The following is a 24,009-nucleotide window of genomic DNA, read 5'->3' on the forward strand; positions in this document are numbered from 1 at the left end:
CTTGGGGGTTGAGACGATGGAGGGCTGGGCTGGGGGGTTGAATCTGTTTTTTGGTAACGGGAGATAGGTATGGATGCAGAAGTGGAGGTCAAGTCAAGGGCGGGCGGACAGCTTCAATTGGGCTTTGACGATTTCCGGGCGGGTCGTCGCGCCTGGAACAGACCGGATGGAACAGGCCGAAGGGGACCCCACAAGGAGGATTTTGTTCTTTGTCGTCGGGCTTGTCACACGGGTGTCCAAAGAAACGGGGATGGTGGAAACGGCAACTGTTTTAATCGACGAAGTGCATTGGAAAGACTGCCTGCGCGAGCCTGGAGGGCGAATCGAATCACAGTGCGTGTGGTAAGGTACCTACAGTAGTAGAGGTAGTAGTCGGTACGAAAGTACGTATCCGCAATAAGGAGGGCGGGGCGTGGGGCAAGGTGAGACTCGAAACCGCTGAGATAACAAGGGTCCGGCACTCCGGCTGCTCCGACCTTATTCCCTACTTGGTAGACAGCCAGTCAATTGGTTTGTTTTCCAATGGGCGGGGTGATTTGATGACATGGTGTGTACTTTGGTAAGGAAACAGTCTACTTGAGGTGGTGTTGTACGCAGTCCTACCGGTAATTAATTGTCAGGTCAATGTGGTATTTGAGGTAAGACCAGTCGGGCTGTACGACGTACTTCAGGTGACGGAGGGTAGCGCAGCCTGGGCTGGTAGGTTGGTAGGTAAGGTAGGTAAGGTACCTTGGGGGTCCTGACCAACCGCAAACCTCGGCAACGGTTCGCTAAACGAAGGCCCTTGCCACCTACCGTGGTACTTTCCATGCTACATCAACGTCAATCCCTCGCTTGCACTTCTGTCAAGCTTCATAATGACATGGCATGCTCACCCAGGCTTTGATGCAAATCCCTCGCTAACCAAGTGAATTGTTTGTTTTCTGCCTGACTGATTCGTCCTTGTGATTTGCTGTTGGGCTTTTCGTATATCCCCCTTTGAGCCTTGCCAAAGACGGATGCATGTGCGTCTTGTCAACAGTGGGGCCGACTTGACCAAGACGACCTTTGTCCAATCCTATTTCACCCGGTGATGGAATGAAGATCTCTCTCCATACCCGTCGGTACTCTGCAGGTAGAAAGCTTGGAATGAGGTAGGCAGGCACATGTGTGTTCAGCCTTGGCACTTAACCCGATCATCCTGGGGTTTACGCCCTTCCCAGACGAAATGGTATTTGCTGTAATCATGAATAGTAATTGTAAATGTACATTACTTGCGTCTGAGCATAACCCGGCTTGATCGATCGCCACCTTCCCGAGATCAGCTGATCTGACTTGAACTGGCGTTTTGCATTGGGGGTTTACTAGGAACATAGGTAGGTACCTTAGCTTAATAGTTTTTCTGCCGACGGACCTGGTACCCTTGTTTCCAAAGTACTGGGCAAGCCGGGCTTGCTTCAGTGTCAGCATTGAGCTTATGTACGATTGACTGCCTCGCTCAGTTTGGCAAGAACTTGGGCCCGCGGGGTAGAGTGTTGAAGAGACAAGCAAGCTTAGAAATCCCAGTTAATGACAACGCGTGGGTAGGATAGATATTATCCTGATCCGATTCACTCGTGTCGCGAATATAAAATTCAATTGCTCAAACAAAGAACCCAATGTAGGTACAGTATATATTTTGATACCTGGTAACTAGGTATTTCATTGTATTTGTATGTCAAGGAAGGGCTTGCTGAAGATCTTCATGTCATGTGACCTACTGTATGTATCAAACAAACCGGATATTTTAGCAAGATGGCTGAAGGGATCGGAAATTTTGTAGAAAGAACGACAAGAACCATATTGGAGATTTCCCGGATCGCATTCCCCCTCAAAACGACCTTCAACCATATCGCCGGCACTCGCCCTGAACACTATGATATACTGTAATGGGGATCCTCTACCACGCAAAAGCCCCTTCAACATCTTGCACACGGGTAATTTGAGCCCCCACGCACTAAACTAGAATGCAGATGCCGGTCGGCGACGGTCTTTTTGTTTGACATGGCGCCGCGCCATCACTAGCAGGTTCCGGCTTGCTGGGCAGCAGCGGCATGGCGTTTGCCGGTAAACCGCCTCCAACTGCCTAATTAGTGGATCGAGTGGGGTGTCTGCCTTCTGGAACCAGTCCCTTACATAGTTAGTAGACGACTCCACTCCCACAAAGATTGTTTGTTGCAACTGTCGACTGTCGTTCATTCGGTGCCTCGTCGTACCTTTTGATGGGGCAGCTAGTTGCATACGAAATGCGAAATGCGAACGAATACCGCCTCTTCAGGTGCTGCTGCCTGAGAAACAAAGGCGCTGAGGTCCCGAGCCTGGCAACCAACAGAGTTTTGCTTAGGTTTTCCTTGAGCCTGAGATAACCTATTTTAGGTCACGTTCCTTAGGTTTCGATTGTGGAGGCTGCATCTGCACGGCATTGCCTTGAAAGCTCCGGGGTCAACGGGCAAGGCTACCCGGGACAATACGCCGAGTTCTATGACGGCGGCATCTTTCTTAGCCGTCCTTCACATGCGCTAAGTCAGGGATCCAAGAGCGTTCATTCGCGGGCGACTCCGTTTGCAGGGCAGACACGTTCTTGCTCAACCAGACCGGGGGTCTCCGAACATGTTATCGGAGGCTAATGCCCGTCCGCTTCTGACAAAGTTCGATCAACGGCCTCGAAAACCGCTGCCCTAGCGGGTGGCTTAGCATTCTCGGATCCTTTCTCGGACTCCAGAAGTAAATCAACGCTTAGAATAGTCAAGATGCTTGTTGTGGATCCCCAAACCTAAACCGATTAACATTTTCTCACATAAACAGTTGTCAAGCTTTACCATATAGAAACTGATGTTTGACAGATGCCAAGACTAACCAAAATTAGGGGCACAAATTACTTCATAAGGAGCGAGAGATCCGTCATAATTCTACAGTCAAACTAAGGGCTCACTTGTCCTATAAATTGGGTTACACGTACGCAATACGGCACTTTCCATCTCGAATGCCCGTTCACAAACATACTGCCAGCTATTCGATGATTGTGAAAAATACATTTCCATCAGGCGCAGCAAACAATCATTCCCTCTCAGTCGTTAAGCTTTGGCCCTAACACACAAGCCATGATACGAGGCAAGCAACACCGGCGTCGCTCAGCCACACCTTATCCTGGCCGCAGTCGGAGCCAAAATGGAGCACGCGGCGCGACGAATGCGATGCAACTGATAAGGCACCTGATGGAACATGCACCGGAACGCCTCGCAAAGGAACGCGGTTCTAGCCGCTACTTTGGGAGAGAAGAAGCGGAATGCAGAGGACGAACTCGTCGTGTGAATCATGGCCAAAACTCATCGGGTCGACATGACGGAAACGGTTCCAATCTGCCTCTCGTCCAAGATAACGCAGAAGTCATCGATCGCGTTCTTTCCAGACTGGCGCGGCTTACCCGCGTCGGCTGCGAGACGCGAGGCCGGGCAAAATCACCACTACGGCGGCGTTGCCATGATGATCCTCGCCAACGCAATCATGGAGCTGCCAAGAACCGCCGGTACCGCAGCCCTACTCCCAGCCCGGCCTCGAGCAGTATGATGAGCTCAATTCCCGGCGCATGCATTGACTGCAAGGCGATTTCTTATTCGCCGAATGCTCTCCAACCGCAACGGAGACGAAGGCAGCCGGAAAATGAAAGTCCAAGGCTCAAGCAGGGTGCAGATGACTATCAGATGTACAGGGAACTGCAAAGAGCCTTTGGGCAGTTAAACATTGAGATAGAGCAAGCTCAAACAACCATGAAGCCGGATGACGTGAGCAGACTTCAGCTGAGGGTCGACGCTATGATGGAACTGCTTACGAGCAGAGGGACTGCAGAGGATCGGCAAACTATACGATGGATGCCCGGTCGGTCGGCTGAGAGTGGATCAGGAGCATCTGGAGAAGACCAGCAATACAGAGCTACGTCGATTCAATGGGCAGACCGCACCATTTGACTGGGTCCACCTAAACCGCCGATAGCAGAACCAGGTTTGATCACGAAATAGAGGTCGAAGCCCCAGGAACTAATATGGTTTCTAGAAAGATATCAGATACATATTTTCACCCTTGAACTACCCTCAAGTTAAATACCTACACATCTCTCTCTCCCTGGTGACCCGACCACAGAAATTAACAACGAATTACATCTGTAAGAGTACCTCCATGCGTTCTCGTCGACCAGGTATGACAAGCCCTCCCATCTGCGAATACCTTTTGTACATAATCAGTGTAAGGATGTTACAGAAACCTCGTGTCACAATATTGCATCTTGAAAATCGCACAATCACTGTTTAAGGTGCAAGACACTACATGTCTTTCCTCCCGTCATCCAAATCGAATTCATTGTGCCATCGTATTATTCAGGAGGGCCGTAGCGTCGGCAAGGGGGTCTTCTTTGGATCGGCAGCAGCATCAGAGAGTTCCGGTTCCGGGTCCGGAGCCGACTCGACAACCGAGGGTGCTTTTTCAGCTGCGTCGGACGGGTCGGGCTTGGGTTCTTCAGGCTTGGGTTCTTCAGGCTTGGGTTCTTCAGGCTTGGGCTCGGGCTCAGGGGAAGGCGCTCGCGACGCCTCCTTTTTGAGTTCAGGCGAAGGTACACGCGATGCTGGCTTTTTGCCCTTAGGCGAAAGTGCAGGCGATGCTGGCTTTTTGCCCTTAGGCGAAGGTGCAGGCGATGCTGGCTTTTTGCCCTTAGGCGAAGGTGCAGGCGATGCTGGCTTTTTGCCCTTAGGCGAAGGTGCAGGCGATGCTGGCTTTTTGCCCTTAGGCGAAGGTGCAGGCGATGCTGGCTTTTCGGGCTCGGGCGAAGGTACACGCGATGCCGGCTTTTCTGGTTCGGGCGAAGGTGCACGTGACGCCGGCTTTTTGGGCTCAGGCGAAGGTACACGCGATGCCGGCTTTTCTGGTTCAGGCGAAGGTGTACGTGATGCCGGCTTTTCGGGTTCAGGTGTAGGTGTACGAGATGCCGGCTTTTCGGGTTCAGGTGTAGGTGTACGAGATGCCGGCTTTTCTGGTTCAGGCGAAGGTACACGAGATGCCGGCTTTTCGGGTTCAGGTGTAGGTGTACGAGATGCCGGCTTTTCTGGTTCAGGCGAAGGTGTACGAGATGCCGGCTTTTCTGGTTCAGGCGAAGGTACACGAGATGCCGGTTTTGCGGGTTCAGGTGTAGGTGTACGTGATGCCGGTTTTTCGGGTTCAGGCGAAGGTATACGAGATGCCGGCTTTTCGGGTTCAGGTGTAGGTGTACGAGATGCCGGCTTTTCGGGTTCAGGTGAAGGCGCACGCGAGGACTGGGGCTCGGGCTCGGGCTCGGGCTCGGGCACGGGCACAGGTTCAGGCACTGGCGTCGGTGCTCTCGCGCTCCTGGAACTCCTCTGGCTCCTGTGGCCGGACGACTTTGAACTTCTTGTGCTTTTCGCCGAACTTTTTGTGCTTTTTGTACTTTTTGCCGAGCTCCTTGTACTTTTTGCTGAGCTCCTTGTGCTCTTTGCCGAGCTTCTTGTGCTCTTTGCCGTACTTCTCGTGCTTTTTGCCAAACTTTTGGAGCTTTTGGAGCTGCGCACCATACTGAACCTGCGATGCAGCGGTGGTGGCGGCTGTTCAGGCTGGACGGCGGCAAAGGAGAGCCAGTTGCGATATGTCCACATGAACCAGCCGAGCCCGGCGAGGAAGACGAACAGGACGGAGCCGACGATAACGCCGACTAGCGTGTTTGTGGGCAGTGGTTCCATGGCTCGGCGTGCGATCACGGCCGCCAGCGGCTCATCTATACCGACTCCTCCCCTAGCGATCCCAGCGGAAGGGAGGCCGCCGATTTGGTGTGGAAGATACATGGAACGCGAGGGGGGAGGGTATGAGACCCCCCGGTGTTGGTAAGCTGGGAGAAGACGCCAGTAATTTTCCCGAGACTAATAGGAAGGGTATAACACCTTTCTTGTTCGTTGCTTATTGACTGGGGTCGGAAGAGCCTGGAGGCCCTTTCAGATATTCATTTTCAAAACAAAACAGGAGGAAATCTCAGTAATAGAGAGAAGCTGCATAGAAAATTTTGGGAGATGCCGTGCCGGGCAGTCAGTAATATGGATTCGATCACAATCCGGCAAGCTCACCACGGTGTCGGGAAAGCAGAAGCAACTCGAGACATCAGCGCACGGTTTTGGTAGATTTGTTGTCAATAGCACACTAGCCCCGGCTTTTCAATAAAAATGGGGGTGATGGAGGTGGGACAGCAGGGTCGAGAACGGTATTGACGGACGGGAAGAGATAATGTAAAGCGAAGTAGGTTGGGGGGGTAAACTATGCCAACTGGCCAATGCGGAGATGACGGGGGGACGTCACGCGGGATGCAGATGAACACATGGAGCCTCTTTTTTCTGTGAGTCGGTCGATATCTTCTACACGCGGGGTTGGAGAAGGCAAAGAATAAACCTCCGGGAGCGCTCGCTGTTTTCCATGTCTTTGATTCTAGCCGGTTGCATGGGGAAGATGTCGAGGCGAACGGTAACCGATTGGGGGTTGCCGCTGGTGCTGATACGACTTTTTGCCATCCATGCGTACATTAACTACCTACCTTGGACAAGCACGATAGGTAAATACGGTTATTGTGTAAGACTATACGTATATGATGTGTCTGCTACATATCTTTTTCTGTATGTGGCTTGATATGGCAACCCCAAAACTGTAAGAAAATGGAGCAAGGCATCGACCGACGTTGGGGGGAGGTTGGGCCGCTGGGTTTTGGCATGCGTGGTTCATGCATGTTTCTGCAGGCGTGGCAGCACAAACCCAGCCGAAAGCCCAGATCGGCCGGTCGAACGGCTCCAACCACCCAGCTTGCTAAAGCAGGGCTTGCATTTTGGGGGAAGCTTTTGGCCAATAGATAAACCGCTGAGATGCTTTACAGAAAAGATCTGTATATAGTCGCTGGTATCGGTTAAGGAGGCAAAAGATATCGATTCTGCGGGATGTTTAACCTAAGCTTCTGTTGGCCTATATCGGAGGCAGAAAGGTTCTTGGAGCATCTGGTTTTGCGTGTGTACTTTACGCATCAACTCCCAGGTGGCAGGCATTTTGCAACTTGTCTCAAATTCCGTACGTCACCAAATTACTTTTATAACAAAGCTTTTTTCGCTTTTGCTTTTGCAGAAGGCCAAGGTTTATTGCATGCGGGAATGTGCATGAGCTGTGGTCCAATCACAATTTGAGTTCATAGGTGCACAAGCCATCCGTATTGCCAACAACAACCAAATATCTTTCGTAGTATAGTGGTTAGTATGCAAGCTTGTCACGCTTGAGACCCGGGTTCAATTCCCGGCGAGAGAGACCCATCTACGGCATCCTCAGGATGCTCCCAATGTCTTTTTGCCTATTGTTTGTTCATTTTTTTCCCGCTCTATGCACTTGTCCCCTATTATCTATCTCAGTCTACCATCATCAAACGAACGAGAACGAGCGACTTGAACTGTTCGATTTGAATCCTCGTAAAAAAAAAAAAAAAAAAACGAAATCCGTTTGCTGACTACGAGGGCCATTACTGTCAACGTCGATTCTGGTGTGGGTACAACCGAGCTTGCTTGCACAGTTTATGGCAAGCCTCTTTCTGTTCCTGAACCCGCCAAACAATTGATCGGAGATCATGAGTGTCCGCTACGCAGTTGCATTGCAGCCTTTGCTTTTATGTATGGCCTTCCAGACTGAGAGTTTATAACTGGCAGCATGAGACCTGCAATTGCGACCACCGGTCGGAGTCTTTTTTTTTTTTTTTTTTTTTTTTCTCGCTACCCCACACAGCAAGAATCAATTGAAATTATTATTTACCTACTCGTGAAGAGGATTTATTTTGCGGTCAGCGCGACGAGTTGTCTCGTCGCTTTGGGGTTAATATTGAATCCAATACCCAAAGTTTTTCCATCGCTAATTCCTCGGGAGCTGACATTCACCCTGAATGTAGGCTCAAAATGCATGCAGCGTACGAGTTGGGATTTTGATCCTTCAGACTCCTACCTGGGTCTTTTTTACCCTTCGACAGAATAATGAACAATCTTGGAGCTGAAAGATAATCACGTCAGACGGATCCTCAGGCTGGGGTCCTTACAGTCCAGCTGGATCGACGACGGCAGTTGGGGTCCTTGCAGCTCAACTCTTCCACACATGGCGGATCGCGGCACAGCCAAGAGGATTCAGACCCTAACCAACCAAGCTCAAATCCTTTTTTTTTTTTTCACGGCCAATCATACCGCCTTTTTGGCAACAATGCTTGCCTGTTTGAGGTTGATTTTTCCTCGTGGGATGCAATCCCTCTGCAAAGTATCCATACTAACCAACATTTATCTTGTCAAACCTTTCAAGTGAGTGCCATTGAAGACAATGAATCGGCCTTCGCAAGTGACTGTATAAAATCTTCACAATGTTCTGCTACAGTAACTTTCTGAGCTCAAGATTCTATCCTATATATCACACACACCTCAAAGAGCTTCATACAGACCGAACTTGTAATACACTAATTACCTATTATAATATCCCATAATGTTTTTTGACAACTTCATCCCAGCCATGGCCACCATGGCTGCCCTATCAGGCCTGGCACTAGCGGTCGAAAACTTCAAGCCAACCATTAAGCCTATGGCCTTTGACATGTACGGCATGGACAAAGATCTCAGGCTGCACATGCCACCCATGTCAATTTCGGACATCAAAGTTGAGTCCTGGATCCCGGGGAAGATCCCTTACGCCTGTTTCAACGGCGAGGGCCTTGAGGGCACTTTTGCAATGACGACGATCAACCCATGGGAGTTTCACGTTTTCAACGTCACCTTCAAGGACTGTGATAGATCCTGGGTCGTCTGCCGTCACTACAATGCCGGCGCCACCGAGTTGGAAGTAGTCAAGGTAAGCAAGAAGCGCAATATTCTTTTTGTTCTAACCTATCGCTCGCCCTCTCCACCCACACTTATAAAAAAAAATAACTGCATGTAATACAAACAAACACCCTTGATCCCGACCACCCAGCTCACCAAGTCCACACAAAACCCTTTTGCGATAAGAAAAAAACAGGGAATAAGCGCTATGCCAGTCGGCATCCGAGAAGCCGTCTCCGTCTTCACCGCAGTCCCGCTCAACATGCCCGGCGGCGTGGCGGCGTGGGTGCACGACGGCGACACGATGGTGGTGCAGGACCCAATCTACTGGTCGTCGCCGTACCTGCTCATGCACGAGGCCACGCACGCCCTCGACTGGACCACGCTGAGCCCGGCGCCCTTTGACCGCTTCTGGAGCTACGGGGACGAGTGGCGCGCCGCCATCGACAGCGACGGCGTCGTGCCCAGCGTCTACGCCGCCAACGCCGCGGGACCCGAGCAGTTCAACCTGAGGGAGGACTTTGCCGAGGTCGGCGGCATCGCGCTCTACGACCTCAACGTCCCCGGCGGCATCGACGGGTTCCACAAAAACGCCTCGGCCATCTCGGCGCAGCTGGCGCTGTACAAGAAGGTTGTCGGGGAGGCGCGCATTGTCAAGGGTGGGAGGTGCTCGGCTGCAAAGGCCGAGGTCAGGAGGATCGTGGATATTGCTGGGTTCAAGGATGATGATGTCGTTGGCGAGGCGGATGCGACCAAGATGGCTGATCATGATCTGACGGTCCCCCCTGTCGAGCCTCTCCTGAGTCAGGTTCGTTAAAAGGGGCGGCAACTCCGATGATGCACCACATGATGAAGCCTTCTTCTTTTTTCCCCCTTTTTTTCCCTTTTTTTTTCCCCCGGCAAGGCTTAATTTACAGCATAGCGCGGCTATAGAACATAGAACGAATGCAGCATAATCAGAGGTTTAGTTGAAGTTTAGCCCATTATATATTATAAGAAGCTATTAATTACGTTATTCTACATCACTGCCGTACTGCCCTTCTCAAAAAGAGAGACATCTCATCGAAGAATCACGTCACCAACCACAGGCCTGTGGTCGCTCACACGCATGCCATCCACGGTGTGGTCCCAAATCTCGTACTTGACGACCGAGTAAGGGTAGTTTTGGGCAGCACCCAGCCAGATGAAGTCGATCCTGCTCTCGCCAGCACCCTCACGGAAAGTGGTGTACGTGGTGGTGTAGGGACCGGCGTGCTGGGCGGGGGTGGCGAGGTCGTACAGCTCGCCCTTCATGAAGCCCGTGTCGGCCAGGGTCTTGAAGGCGTCAGCGTAAGGGGCCGAGTTGAAGTCGCCGGTCAGCGAGACGGGCAGGGGCCCAAAGGCAACACGGGCGGCCTGGATGCGGGTAAGGACGACCTTGATGCCCTCGCTCCGGGCCTGCGCGCTCACGTTGTCGAGGTGGGTGTTTGCGTGGATGAACTTTTCGCCCGTGGCGATGTGCTCAAACACGGCCGTGGTCACGATGCGCCTGCTTCCGGCGCCCCAGCCGAACGAGACCGAGTCCGGCGTGGGCGACAGCCACTTTGTCTCGGACGCGAGCACCCTGAGCTGGCTCGTCTGGTAGAAGATGGGGCTGTACTCGCCGGCCTTCTTGCCGTCGTCGCGGCCGACGCCGATGTGGGCCCAGCCGTCGCCCAGGGAGTTTTGGATGTCGTTGAGCTGGTTGTCGAGGACCTCCTGCATGCCGATGACCATGGGGGCGCCGTTGGGGGTCGAGCTCACAATCTGGTTGAGCTTGTCGTAGAACTTGTACTGGCGGCAGCGGGACTTGGTGGCCCAGCAAAAGATGTCGAACCACGGCTTCTCGCCCTGCTCGAGGCTGCTTGCCGCGTAGCGGATGTTCCATGTGACGACACGGAGGGGGAGGGAGGCCATGGCGGCCTCGGCGGCCACAAGGCCAAACAACAACGACTTGATCTGCATAGTGACGGTGGTGTTGGTGGTGTAGCAAAACAAAGGAGTGTAACTGCGTGTGACGCGAATGTATAAAGTACCAAAGAAAGAAGAAAGGAAGCCTTCAATTAAGAAAGTCAGCCGGCAGAAAAAAAGAATGACGAAGAGAGGTCGGAATGGCCTGACTGGGAAAAAGGCATAGTCGGTCTTCCCAAGTCGGCCGGGGCAATGATGATTTATATACAAATGATGAACGCTTGTTCCTATCTCGTCGATTATTGCCTGCTCCAGTTGGGATGTTTCCTCATCCATCCTATCTGTGTTGATGGGGTCGCAACGATGCGGAGCAAACCCCTGTGTTGCATTGATATTCCGTCGCCTGCGGTCTCGGCATGGATAGCGAACAGGCAAAGCCCCCCCCCCCCCCCTTGTTTCTGCCAGGCTCCATTCATCCCTGACGCGTGGGGACTGAAGAACAGCGTCGGCAATATACGGTAGGCAGTGTCGTAGATCGTTGGATGGAGAAAAGTCCCCAAAAGCCCACAGCGAACCAAACTCGTTTATTAGGACTTGCAGTCTCATATCTTCTCTTGTGTTTTCGCTGTTGTGTCCGCGAGGCCAAATTTAGACCCGTATCCACTTGTATACCTCCCTCACCACTACTTGCCGAGAGCCAAGCATTAGTTTCCTACCGACGCGATCCATCGGACCGTGTGTCCATATTCGGGAGAAAAATTAAGTCGGTAAAAGTGATGGTCAGGCAGAAACTAGACAGTGAAAGGAATGCCTTCGATATGCAGGTTGAATAAGGTATGTGATGTGACAGTAGTAAATGTATTGTTTACCAACTCACCGAGAGCTGCGCGTATACAACGCAATATTAAAAATCATATTCAGGGTTTCATGCTGAAAGATCGAAATGATGCGTCGAGATTCGTTCATCCAACTCAAATCAGGAACTCACATTCGATAATACTTCGACCTTGCGCAGTCCAAACATCAGATCGCCAGTATGTCTGTTCATGTCATATGCCAAGGGCGCCGCCATCATGGGTGCGAGAGGCTCCTCATGTTCAGGGTAACATTTGTTGAGCCGGAAAAGACCGTACCCAGTCAGGGTGTGTATAGCGTCTCTGAGATCATCAGAGTGGGCGATATGGGTGTGGCTCTCTCCCTACGAATCGCACAGGAAGGATATTATCATCATCGTCGCTGAACCTCGACGGTTGTCGCTACAAATAGGAAGTCAGAATTGTTGGGAAGACTCGTGATGTTGTCCTTGCACGATATGTTTGGCGCTTTGTTCCCGCGTCCCTGGCCAGGACCTGCTGCTAACTTGTGTGGGCTACCTGATGGACGCAGACACGCAATGAGCTGGACGGAGTCTTGCGGTCTGGGCGGGAGAAATACTTCGTATGAGGCGGCGCAGGTGCGATCGTCAACCGATGAACTCGAGAAAATACTTGGTGTCGCCACAATGCTAAGTCTTTTTGCTGATAGGCATCGGAGCCGAGATTTAAGATTAAAACTCTAAGCTATCCAAAAGGGCTCATAATGCCTTATTCATGAAGAGTGGTGTTCGGCGGAGCCTCCGGGGTTCAGGGTCTGTTGAACTCCATCCACCATTCAGCTACGTGGTACCTGCCAAGCCTCACTGCCCGCTAGCTAGTTCAGGCTAGTTCAGGGGGGAAGTCGTTGAAAGTATTGGATGAAGGAAGCAAGGAACATGGAACCTGTGAACGGAAGGGATGAGCAAAGATCAAAACAGGAATGCGTCAAATAAATCTTATCGCAATTTGAACCGAAAAACCCCCTTCCGTGCTGCACATCCTATCCTCTTTTTCTTCCGGAAGGAAGTCTTGATGACACTGATGACTCGCCAACAGTGTTCTTTCGCATCCAAGCACTAGGTATAGCACCTGTGCAAAAATATTGCAACCCAACAGGGTCACTCCCCCACCTTGGAGGTAGCAATAAAATTGCACACCTACTACTGTACTACCCAGAAGGATACAAACACTGACATAGGATCACCATCAGGATTCAAGACCTAGATAGCATCCAAGCGTTCCACAATGTTCGAAATCATCACATTCTGTACAAATCATATCAATTACTGGGCGACAGCTTTGTTCTTCGCCGTTAAATGCGTAACCGGGCTTTTACCGGATTCAGAGGTACCAGCCTATAGGGCTGACCCCATTGGATGGGCATCCACCACAAACGTGATCACCCCCGCCCTCTACTACGGATGCAGGCAAAAAAACCACTCCCTGTCACCGTATGTGTGAGCGTGGGCCTTTATTAACTTGACTGTTCGCGGAAATCACCAACCAAGTATCTAAATTATTTTTTTGTTCAAAACTATTACCAAAGTCGGCAAAGCCCACAAGTCCCACACCAGCGAACACTGTACCGGGGGATGGATTTTTATCCCTACCCCTACTATAGTAAGTCTATTATGGTATCGTGCGAAAAAAATCACTCCCCTGTCACCGTACGTCTATGCGTGGGCCTTCACCAACTTAACTGTTCGCGGGGAGCTTCAAGTACCTGAATTTATTTTTTCGCAAAAAATATTACCAAGCCGGAAATACCTATAAGGCCCACACCATTAAGCAACTGTGCCATGCATGGGAGGGATTTTTACCCCTACCACCATACAAGTAAGCTGCCAGAGCGTTACCCTGCAACGGTGATGCGATGCCCCCCGGTGATCCCTGCGCGCCTAGCCAAACTTTTTGCATCTGAACTAACCACGCTGTACAAACGGGGTTTGTTGTTATTTTTCCACGGGGACTTTACTTCTTCTCTTCTTGTTTGTGGGCTTTTTAATCCAAGGGCGAGATCAAGTGCGTCTCAAGCTGCTCAAACGACCATTTAAACATCCACCATGCCACTGGGCCGATTTCTCATTTCGCGTTTTCGGCCTAGCAAAACCGGGCAGTGAGGTCAAATAACAAGAGAAAGAAAAATAAAGTGCATCTCCCACCCCCAAGCCGCTGGCTTATTGTTCGAGGCGGAAAGGATATGGCGAGCCCGTCGCTGAAAACTGGCTTTGGAGACAATAGCCAAGAGTTCGACTCGCTCCCCCGCTGCGAGCGCTTGAGCAAGCCGAGCGAGTTCGAATCTTGGAAGAAACTTCTCTACGAGCGGCTGCGCGAGCGTGGCTTATCTCACGTGCCCCTCGTGCCACCCGCCGCTTCAGACCGGAAGCGGGATGCCAGATTCCAGAGGCGTCCGACTGCAGATGAACTGCGGCGGGTCACCGTTGCGCTCAAATTCAGTGTCATAGCACGGGTCAGAAATGCGCTTCTCGGTGGGTCATTTTTCAGGGAAGAGACGCCTTGGGAGATCTGGTCAGCCATCCTTGAATGGGCAGGAAAGCGCCCCGAAGACGAAAATGAAAATCATGGAGTTTTGTACACGTCACCAAAACCCGTTAGGCCTGCAGAGCCTCGCTTCTCCTTCGACAAGCTTAGCTCTCTCCTGCAAAGCATCGCCACCATGGGCCTTGCTTCCTTTGATAGCTTCGAGGCCTACGTGGTGAGGTTCAACAACCTACGCAAGCAACTTCTAGGCATAAGTTGCAGTCTTAGCGAAAAGCAATATATAGCATTCTTCATCATGGGCATCAAGGATGCCGAGGAACACCGAGGGTGGATCCGAAATGCCACGGATGAACTAGAAACAAACCCCGACATCACTTTGAACTGGGTGCTGTCTATTGCCAATGCTGATTCAAGGCGATCATCTCTTGTTCCGGACGGAAATATCGCGGGTCGGGGCGTGAAGCAAAGGGAGAACGGACATGGCTCGTATGAAATACCCTATTCGCGTCATCACAGCCAGCCATACCACCGCAACGAAGCCGAGCCGAGAGACGGCTTCACCTACGACAGTTATAAACCAGACTATAATGGAGGTCGGGGCAAGGACCTGAAAAGTCCACCGAATGCCCGTGAAGATTTCAGTACACAAGGGCGCCCCCGAGCGAAAACTGCTGTTGATGACGAGCCGCCGAGGAAGCCTCACACAAGAGCACAGGGGGACCTATTCAGGACCGATAGTCCTTCCATAAATTCGAAGCCCAGTTATGGAACGATCAAGGGAAAGTTCACAAAAATAGGTTTCACCGGGCGCTTGCGCACCCAGAGCAAAGAACTTGACGAAGAAAACGTGCCAGACCAGGCTCGAAAGCTGAGTGCTACCAGTGAAAACAATAACTCGACGGCTGGAGAGCGGCGTGCTCAGCCTAGTACCGTCGAGGCGACTGACATCTTTAGCCCCCGACCGCCAACACCAGTTATCAGCAAAACTGAAACCCCGACGGTTAGAAACGTCACATTTGACGACAGACCCCGGTCTGCCGGTGGTGCTGGAATAGATAGTGGAAACACAGTGCCTGTGAAGCAAACCACAAACAAAACTTCAAATATCCAGATCAGAGGTTTGAGCGGTTCCAAACCGTCATTATTAAACCAGACAAAGCCGGATAGTATTGATCCAAACCCGACATTTACAAGCCCAGCCCAGTCACGACCTTCCATCATGCAACAGACCTTTGATGACAGGCCCGAGGCTGCTGATGGCGCTGGAATGGATGGTAAAAGCGCATCACCTGCCGGACAAATGACGATCAAAACTTCCAACATTCGTATCAGGGGTTTGAGCAGTGCCAATCCGCCATCTTCAAACCAGATAAAGGCGGACATCGTCGATTCAAATTCTACAAGCACAACCCCAGTCTGTCCCCAACCTTCCACTATGCCACACCGCAAGTTTTCAGCGGCCGAAACAGAACAGAGTTCTAGCAATAGTCCTGCTAGTACATCCACCACAATGCCGCAAATGAGCAAAAACCAGGCAGATCCTTCAGCGCCAAGCCCCGAAAAACCTCTACATGGATCTCGAAATTCACCCCCAGTGACTTCGGTATCTAGTCCAAAACTTCCTGCAGCGGCCACAGGTAATTTCTTTCCAGCCCATGATAAATCATGACGGTCTGTAGAGACCTGAACTCAAGATATAACTGCTGACCACCGATGTGGTATCTAGTTCCAGAAGGCGCAGTAAAGGGAAGAGTAGTGGTGAACAGCACCGGACGTACGTCGTCTCCAGTTTTACTAAACGCAGATACAAGCATATCGCCCAAGGACGCGCCTAATCCCATGGCCCAAGAGTCGAAATCGTCTCAAAAGCCAAGAGATGAGATTCCCCCAGTATCCAAGAAAAGAGTGTTGCAGGAAGAAACGGGCAAGGAGCCATCAGCAACCGGCCCGCCAATCAAAAAGAGAGTCAGTGCCAAACAGTTGATGCAAAGTATGTTGTCTAAGCGGCGATAACTTGACATTACACTACTGTTCGACAACAAACACTACCCACTGCAGAATACTTTTTACAAGCTGCAAAATCGGACGTCAAATCGGTCAGATTCACTTTTAACAACTCTGTTTGCGCCCAAGCCACCACTTTCGAACAATGGTGACGAGTTACTCTCAGCCTCTTATCTAAATCATTGGACAGTGTACCTCCGAGATTTTGACTGGAATGAGCGCAGGGGTATACTTGACAAACGAGGCTTGACATATGGCTACGTTTGAGCGCGAGCACTCTAGAATTCTAGAAAAAAAAAGTCCTTGGTGTCTCCAGGGACACCTTGTATACTATACAGTCTTGGTATTGAGCTAAGACAAAGTGTTTCGGTTGGGATCGAGGGACAGAGACAAGGGATCTCGGTCGAAGGATTGGTCAGGAACTTCAAACACGAGTGTCTTTATACGATACCAACAGATGTGTGTACCTAGTCAACAACAACACAAAAACACCATCCTTGCACATGCATGCGTTGTTCGCTCTCGTCGATATGACCTCCCTGAGGGTAAGGGCATATAAATGACGTCAGCGGGCAAGGGTCGAATACAGTAGTCCCCCGCCAACGCTAAACTCACGCGTCGGGAGGGACCGTTGTAGTGGAATTCTGACCCACTTAAACCAGTACGCGTTCTAACGCGCCCCGGAATAATTGTTTGATTTCGACCATTTTCGTAGAGTAGATGCTTATCGCTAGCAACCTCTGGATCGAGACGTTCGACCCCACGCTACGTTACTTGGTAACTTGCCTTCGCTTCTCTTGTCTACCTACATCGTGAGATACCTAATAGGTCTTTTGGTGCTTCATAACCCGGGAAAATTTGCTTCGCACTCTTTGCTCATGCTTGCCGCCGGCAAGCTCTTCCTGGCATTTATGCACTCTTTCCAATCTCGACTCTGAAGATCAGATGGCCTCCCCCTCTCGAGCATCGGACTCGGAGAACTCAGGCTTCGATTCTGCTCAGCCTTTTCGTGGAGTGGTGGTTTGCTGCACAAGCATCCCGGTAGAACAAAGGGTATGGGATTTGTTGATATCCTTGACGGCGCACCTATCTCGCCCTCGTTGCTCTGATAGCCACTGTAAATATGGCTGACACCCAGAAACTCTCCCGTTACAGGCCGAGATTGCCCTGAAGGCTGCCGAATTAGGCGGCACGCACAAGTACGATCTCACCCCGGACGTGACGCATCTGATTGTCGGCGAGTACGACACGCCGAAATACCGCCATGTCGCCAAGGAACGACCCGACATCAAGCCCATGGCTGCAGGCTGGATCGATGCCATCTGCAGCCTCTTCACCATGGCAGAGCCCATCAACTTCAAGGCGCTCGAGACGGAATGGCGCCTGAAGACGTTTGAGACTGATGGCGGCAACGGACGCGGCCGTGGCAAGTTGCTCATCTGCCTGACGGGCTTTGACGATGGTAGGCTCTACACATAGCAGCCCAGCACGGCGGCGGGCACACACGGGACCTTGAGCTGACAAATCTGTCCATGGTCCTCACACAGCCGACGAACGACAGTCCATAACACACACTATCACTTCCAACGGGGGCTCCTACACGGGTGACCTGACCAAACATGTCACGCATCTCGTAGTACACCAGCCGCGGGGCCGAAAATACGCTGCAGCGAAAGACTGGCAGATACGTACTGTTTCAATCGAGTGGGTTCGGGACAGTGTCGAACGCGGTATGATCCTCGACGAGTCGTTATATGACCCGCTGTTACCGCCCGAGGAGCGGGGTCTCAATGCTTGGAACAGAAATGCACCGGCAAGGCGGTCCGCGGCCGGGAGCAAACGGACCCGCGATGCGTCGTTTGCGGCCAAGGAGGGGGGTGCGCCGGATGACCGGAAGACGAAGCTGCGAAGGACGGCCAGCTTGAAGCTTAGCAACCAGAGAGACGGCCTGTGGGGCGATATTCTTGGAAAGCCGGCGCAGTCGAAACCGTCGCCGATCTCTGCTGAGGCGGCTTTACCGGAGCAGGAAACCCCAGCTGTGCATGTTGCGCCGCTGGCCGAAGGCAACAACAGCTCGTTCAAAACTTCCTTTGCTGCACCCGATGCAAAGACGACCCCAGCTCCGGCACCGTTTGAGATCCCCAAGGAGCGACCAGTGTTTGACTCGTGCTGTTGCTATGTTCACGGCTTCTCGCGGCGGCAAACCGAGATTTTGGTGAACACGCTCGCCTCTCTCGGTGGGCACGTCTGCTCTAGCTTGGAGGAACTTAGCTTGGAGAAAGGAGCACAGTACTCCCACCGCATACTCATCGTTCCACAAGAGTCACAGCCAGAAAGTCATCCAAGGCTACCATCTGGAGCCTCAATAGTCACCGAGTTCTTCATTGAGAAATGCCTACACAAGAAGCATTTCTTTGATCCGAACCATCACGTCATCGGCCGTCCGTTTCCGCGCTTCCCAATTCAGGGCTTCGAGAGTCTTGGAATAGCTACCTCGGGGTTTACAGGTGTGGACTTGAACCAAATAGACAAGACGATTCGCCAGCTCGGTGCGCGCTACGACGAGCGATTCACCGCAAACACCTCGATGCTTCTCTGCACGTCATTAGAAGCTGTTCGCAAGCAGAAGCTGGATCTGGCGCTGGCATGGAAAGTCCCTGTTATTCAGGCCGACTGGCTTTGGACTTGCATATCAACTGGCTACAAGGTCCCGTTTCGGGACTTTATGTATAAAGAGCTTAACCAGAGCATTACGCCACCGAGAACGCTCTCTGCAAACACTGATTTGACCAGGTCACGATCCGCACCATCCGACAAGGAGAAGGAGTCCTTGCGCAGAACAAAATCAGCTTCTGCATCTCGTCCTTCAACCGCAGAATCTACTTCAGCGCAGGCCCCCGCGCCTCCAGCAGCACCCGAAAGTGCGAGTGATGCGACATCGGCAATTCCTATCCAGGCGGAAACTGCTGAGTCTGCGGAGAAAATCAGCGATCACGAGAAGGGACCTGCAGGAGAGTCTAATCATCCAAAAGAACCGAAGGATGACACCGGGACAAATGACGGAAGTCGAGCACCATCAGAGCCATTGGCAGCCAAATCGGTCAGTGCGCTCAACAAAACACCCCCAGAGCAACAGATTCATGGAGAAGAAAAGTCTGCTGCGGGAGAAGCAAACGAACAGCCGAAGAACAAGCCCGCGGCGCAAAGGAAGCTTGCAAGAATAGCAAGCGAGGTTGCCGACTCGGACGCCGACGATTCAGAGGAGGATGCTCTCGCCATGGCCGCAAGGGAAGCGTCGGCCCAAAGAGCCCGCGAGAAGAAGCTAAAGGACGAAGCCAACCGCTTGGCTTTGTGCTCCAAGCTGACGTCCCTCCTCGACGGTAAAACGAGCGCTCCCGGTTCGGCAGACGAACAGGACGCATCTGGCGGGCAGTCAGCATTACCGGGAGCGGCACCACAGCCGGCCCGTCGTAAACGTAAGATCATGGGACGCGCAGTCTCCAACGTCTCTATCGGCTCCAACGGCAGCGGTGGTGGAAATGCAGACGCTGTCTCTGCCACTGGGGACAAGAATTCGGTAATGGGCGCAGACGACAGCAAAACCAAGGAGAATGCACCGCCGCCGGCCACTCAGCTGGTGTACGATGCGCCACATGCGGACTACTTTATGGCACAGTTGAGGGCTGGCGTGGCCGATGGCACGAAAGGGCCACCCAAGGATGCCGGTGGAGGGGAGAAGCTCACCCTCAAGGACTTGCAACAGCCGCAGCAGCAATATGGTACAAGTGCGGCCGGCAGGAGGACGAGGAGACGATGATTCTGCTTCGTCTTTTCTGCTGGTAGGGTGATTTATGTTCAAAAGTTCGTAGTCTGACGATGTTGTTGTGGGTTATATGTTACTTTTTTTTTTTTAAAGTTTTAGTAGATACCATACCATTTATGGATAGCATGGGTTAGGTGTGGCAGTATATGTCCATAGTAACGAGTTAATGATTACCCAATTACAATTATATGTCCGCTCAGTCAAAAATATCCCATGGAAGATAGGCAAAGTCAATGCAATTTCGGCATCTCATGCCATGGCTGTTGAGACAGATGGCAGGTCTTCCCATACAGAATCAAGCGATTCAAAGTAACGAGGTGATCCGGACTTTTGGTACCCTCTGTCCAAGGGGCTCGGTCCGCAACAAACAACAACAAAGGACTTTTTCCCCACTTTCATCCCGCAAGGCAAAAAAAAAGAAACTCGCTTTAATCAAGCCGGTTCCAGAAGACCTCTGCTCGTCAACATGGCCAGCGCGACTCCTCAACCACGTTATCCGGATAGCTATCAGCCCGTGCAGGAAGGCTTCGCGGGAACAATCAATTCTCGAGTCGCCCTGTTTCACGTGTGGGTACAGCAAGGCCCCCGTGATGTCGACGGGAAGGTTGTAGACCTCCATGAATTATAATGGTTGCAGGCTGCATGAAAAAAAAGACTTGATGTAAATTATTTGGAAATCGGATCTACTTTCAATTGAGCCATCCGATTAGGTATTAAACTTCAGTGTTAGTATTATATTACGCGCTGCCTTATCACTCACTCACCCTCGTCTTTGTATACCTAGGTAGGTAGGTACCTACCTAAGGTATTAAGAGTGTATTTGATCCACATTTTCTACCAAATCCAATGGAAGTTGCGTTCCACCAAGTCTTCTGATTTCAGGGTTAGGATTATATCGCGCCCTGCCTCATCCCTCACTCACCCCTCACCTCTCTTGGCAGGTTGGTTCGATGGAACCAGAGAATAGCGACAAATCAAACCTAGGAACCCAAGATGATGGACCTCCAGGACGTGCAAGTCTTCCAGCTCGGGGTTAGAGAGCAGTTCCAGCGCCTGACGGACCAAGAGAAGCGATATGCGCACCATATGGCTCGGTAGGCCACTCGAGCACTGCGCTTGGCTCGATTGATTGCCGCTGACCTCGATTTAATCTCTCGAATACTTGCAGTGCCGCATGGCATGGAACGAGGATCATCCTTCGCCAGGTCTCCCCAGAGTCGGCGTCGATATTTGACTTTATCATTGAGCTCCACAACTATTGCGCCGGTAATTGGAGCTCTCTGACTGGGCCCGACGTCAACGAGGAGAATCTCCAAGGATTCCTTGTCTATGCAGCCACGTTTCTTTCCAACATCGGCAACTATTTTGTAGGTTCGGATGCAATTGACAGAACTAGGGCGGCGTGTTCTGACCCATCCGGAAACATAGGGGTCGGGTGACCAAAAGTTTGTCCCGGCCGTGGACGGTCTGGTCTTGAAGAGCCTCGCCAGCAGGTCCTCCAGGCTTTCGGAGCTGTATAAACAGATAGCAGAGTCCATCTATGCCAGGCCACCTTTCAGCCTCGGCTATCCTGCCGAATCGACGCAGAGCAGCTACTATCCCGACTCTCCCTCCATCACCGAGGAAGAGATCAAGGCAGCCTCCAAAGCCCTGGAGCAGAACTCGGTCTTTTTAGAGAATACGCGGCTGCGAAAGGCGGCCAACAACGTGGACTACGAACTCTTGGTCGCCTCTGTAAGCTGCGATATTGAAGGAAACCCCGCCGCACAGAGGACGTTTGCTCTTGGCGAGGATCAAAAGGGAGTGGTAAAGCTAGTGCATGGTGATCATTCTGCCGACCTAGAGCTCATCTGCGCCGAGCTGTCGCTTGCATCCAAATACGCGGCAAACGACGCCCAGCGGGAGTTCCTGGCCTTGTATATAAGAGTTTCCGCACCGGCGATCTGGAAGCCTACCGCGAGTCACAGCGCATCTGGGTCCGGGACTGCGCCCCCCGTGTCGAGAACATAATGGGATTTGTAGAGCCGTACCGCGATCCACATGGCGTCCGTGCCGAGTTCGAAAGCCTGGTTGCCATCGCCGACGACGGAGAGACGGCGATGCTCGCAAAGCTAGTAGAGCTTTCGCCCCGTTTCATTCGTCGGCTGCCTTGGGCGACCGAGGATAACGATGGCAAGGGCCCATTTGAGAAGAGTCTGTTTGAGCCGCCAGACTTTTCCAGCATTCACTGTGTGTTTCTTCTCATCGTATCTCAGCTTCCCTGTGCCATTTTACTGACCGTGCTCAGCTCTTGCTTACTGTTCTAGCATTATATTCCCCGGAATCAACCTGCCAAATGTAGGTCTACAATACAGGTTAGAGATTGAAGACGCACGTGTGGCTGATGTAGTACGTATCCGTCCTGAAAACAGTACAATGACATCCGACAAGAGGTGGGGTTCAAAAACGTCATTATCGCCAATCGCATGGCAGCCGAAAGCCAGTGCAAGCAGTACCCTTTCATCCCCGTCTCCGAGGCCGAAAGGTTCAAGGAGCACAAGTTTCCCGCGTACTACTGGTGGGTTGTGCTACACGAGCTGCTCGGCCATGGGACTGGTAGGATGATGGTCCAAAAAGGGGAAGGCCAGTTCAACTTTGACATCGAGAACCCGCCCGTCAACCCGCTTTCGGGCAAGCCCATCACGAGCTGGTACAAGCCTGGTCAGACTTGGACGGGCCAGTTCGCAGACCTGGCTACCACGGTAGACGAGTGCAGGGCCGAACTTGTTGGGGCCTATCTCATGGACGAAAAGGAGCTGTTGGGGCTACTTGGGTTCACGGATACGTCCGATATCCGAGCGGAGGATTGTGAGGCATTTTTCCTGCGCACTTGGCTGCTTTGAAATGATCAGGACTAACGTTGAAGCTCTGACAGTAACATATAATTTGTACCAGCAGCTCGGAGTCGATGGGTTGCGCGGCCTCTCCAACTTTAACGTTGGCAGTGGCGTAGGTTCTCTTCACCCTTCGCCTGCCAACTCGATATAACCTGCCCCTTTTGCTAACATATTTATTCCGTCGTACAGAAATGGGGCCAGGCACACAGCAGAGTAAGCATCCCCCGACTTTCTACCCGTCTCACGTCTTTTTGTCACCCTTTCCATTCCGGCTGAACTATCTCCTTTTTGGTTCCTGTCTATCTTTTGCTGTTTTGTCTCTTATGTTACTCATACTGACCTTTCTGCCCCGATCCAGGCCCACTTTTCAATACTTAGATGCCTCCTGCTCGATGGTGACGGCGTCGTCACCATCACCCACGACAAACCTAAAAGCTCGCTGACGGTCCACGTCGACAGGTCCAAGATTGTAACGCACGGAAAGCCTGCACTTGGCCGGATGCTCCTCCGATTGCACATGTACCGCTGCACGGCCGATGTGGCGGCCTGCCGGACTTATTACGAGGACCTCTCTAGAGTCGAGGGGGAGCATCTCGAGTGGAGGGAGACGGTGCTAGCTAACAAGCCGCCTCCGATGGTGTTTGTGCAAGCAAACACATTTCTTGAAGAGAGCAGCGGTGAGGTCGTGCTCAAAGAATACGACGCTACTGTAGAGGGCATCATCCAGAGCTGGGCCGAGCGCAGAGTCTGAGAGGAAGTCACAGTTATATTTCCTCGTATCGTACCCCTATATCAAAAGGTATCGCTTCCCCACAACGCTTTTAGTAACTATTGGGCCTTATTCATTGTCCGTGATCTCGCTGATATGACAGAATCTAGAAACGGATTTGGGTAAGGCCGTGCAAAATGCTCACGGAACCAAATATGAGCACGCTGCAGAATGTCGGCCAGGCTGTCCTGTCCTGTACTGGTTGAACCCTTTGTATAAGCGTGCGATCATTTTCAGCCCACAACCGCAACGAGGAGTCCTTTCTCTCGGGCGATACATAACACGCACTATGATTGGTTGGTCATAAGAAAAGGGTGACTTCCAACACCCAGTGCCAAGCCGGCCGTTGGAAGTTCAGCACATCGGC

The 24,009-nt window shown here is 51.9% G+C and overlaps 8 protein-coding genes and 1 non-coding gene across 9 annotated transcripts; 6 read left to right on the forward strand and 3 right to left on the reverse strand.

Moving 5' to 3' along the window:
* Positions 1-93: 93 nt before the first annotated feature.
* On the reverse strand, positions 94-2,012 carry MGG_16846 (uncharacterized protein; the record flags this gene model as incomplete). Its single annotated transcript, XM_003712494.1, has 6 exons — positions 1,740-2,012; positions 1,394-1,430; positions 1,315-1,343; positions 1,098-1,217; positions 356-484; positions 94-266 (listed from the first exon to the last, which is right to left on the reverse strand). Exons 1-6 carry the CDS (start codon positions 1,942-1,944, stop codon positions 94-96), a joined length of 693 nt encoding a protein of 230 aa, XP_003712542.1. The 5' UTR covers positions 1,945-2,012.
* A 447-nt stretch (positions 2,013-2,459) lies between these two features.
* MGG_05035 (uncharacterized protein) lies at positions 2,460-4,512 on the forward strand. Its single transcript, XM_003712495.1, has one exon. The coding sequence runs from the start codon at positions 3,120-3,122 to the stop codon at positions 3,981-3,983; it is 864 nt and encodes a 287-aa protein (XP_003712543.1). The 5' UTR covers positions 2,460-3,119; the 3' UTR covers positions 3,984-4,512.
* MGG_16847 (uncharacterized protein) lies at positions 4,046-5,858 on the reverse strand. The gene is made up of 3 exons (XM_003712496.1): positions 5,592-5,858; positions 5,471-5,565; positions 4,046-5,409 (listed from the first exon to the last, which is right to left on the reverse strand). Exons 1-3 carry the CDS (start codon positions 5,757-5,759, stop codon positions 4,389-4,391), a joined length of 1,284 nt encoding a protein of 427 aa, XP_003712544.1. The 5' UTR covers positions 5,760-5,858; the 3' UTR covers positions 4,046-4,388.
* A 1,420-nt stretch (positions 5,859-7,278) lies between these two features.
* On the forward strand, positions 7,279-7,350 carry MGG_20148. Its single transcript has one exon. It is a non-coding gene; the product is annotated as a tRNA-Asp (tRNA).
* Positions 7,351-8,424: 1,074 nt separating this feature from the next.
* Positions 8,425-9,720, forward strand: MGG_05037 (uncharacterized protein). Its single transcript, XM_003712497.1, has 2 exons — positions 8,425-8,916; positions 9,082-9,720. The coding sequence occupies exons 1-2, from the start codon at positions 8,554-8,556 to the stop codon at positions 9,700-9,702; spliced, it is 984 nt and encodes a 327-aa protein (XP_003712545.1). The 5' UTR covers positions 8,425-8,553; the 3' UTR covers positions 9,703-9,720.
* Positions 9,721-9,893: 173 nt separating this feature from the next.
* On the reverse strand, positions 9,894-12,387 carry MGG_05038 (uncharacterized protein). Its single transcript, XM_003712498.1, has 2 exons — positions 11,692-12,387; positions 9,894-11,497 (listed from the first exon to the last, which is right to left on the reverse strand). Exon 2 carries the CDS (start codon positions 11,418-11,420, stop codon positions 9,945-9,947), a length of 1,476 nt encoding a protein of 491 aa, XP_003712546.1. The 5' UTR covers positions 11,421-11,497; positions 11,692-12,387; the 3' UTR covers positions 9,894-9,944.
* A 1,240-nt stretch (positions 12,388-13,627) lies between these two features.
* On the forward strand, positions 13,628-16,682 carry MGG_05039 (uncharacterized protein). The gene is made up of 2 exons (XM_003712499.1): positions 13,628-15,807; positions 15,897-16,682. Exons 1-2 carry the CDS (start codon positions 13,869-13,871, stop codon positions 16,181-16,183), a joined length of 2,226 nt encoding a protein of 741 aa, XP_003712547.1. The 5' UTR covers positions 13,628-13,868; the 3' UTR covers positions 16,184-16,682.
* Positions 16,683-16,704: 22 nt separating this feature from the next.
* On the forward strand, positions 16,705-20,160 carry MGG_05040 (uncharacterized protein; the record flags this gene model as incomplete). The annotated part of the gene is made up of 5 exons (XM_003712500.1): positions 16,705-16,719; positions 16,895-16,951; positions 17,120-17,227; positions 17,330-17,636; positions 17,722-20,160. The coding sequence occupies 5 exons, from the start codon at positions 16,705-16,707 to the stop codon at positions 19,989-19,991; spliced, it is 2,757 nt and encodes a 918-aa protein (XP_003712548.1). The 3' UTR covers positions 19,992-20,160.
* An 830-nt stretch (positions 20,161-20,990) lies between these two features.
* MGG_05041 (dipeptidyl peptidase III) lies at positions 20,991-23,624 on the forward strand (the record flags this gene model as incomplete). Its single annotated transcript, XM_003712501.1, has 9 exons — positions 20,991-21,091; positions 21,166-21,364; positions 21,426-21,803; positions 21,923-22,226; positions 22,285-22,334; positions 22,409-22,844; positions 22,912-22,985; positions 23,063-23,086; positions 23,232-23,624. The coding sequence occupies 9 exons, from the start codon at positions 20,991-20,993 to the stop codon at positions 23,622-23,624; spliced, it is 1,959 nt and encodes a 652-aa protein (XP_003712549.1).
* Positions 23,625-24,009: the final 385 nt, after the last annotated feature.

This window comes from Pyricularia oryzae, chromosome 3 (genome assembly GCF_000002495.2).
Source record: "Pyricularia oryzae 70-15 chromosome 3, whole genome shotgun sequence".
Lineage (NCBI taxonomy): Eukaryota > Fungi > Ascomycota > Sordariomycetes > Magnaporthales > Pyriculariaceae > Pyricularia > Pyricularia oryzae.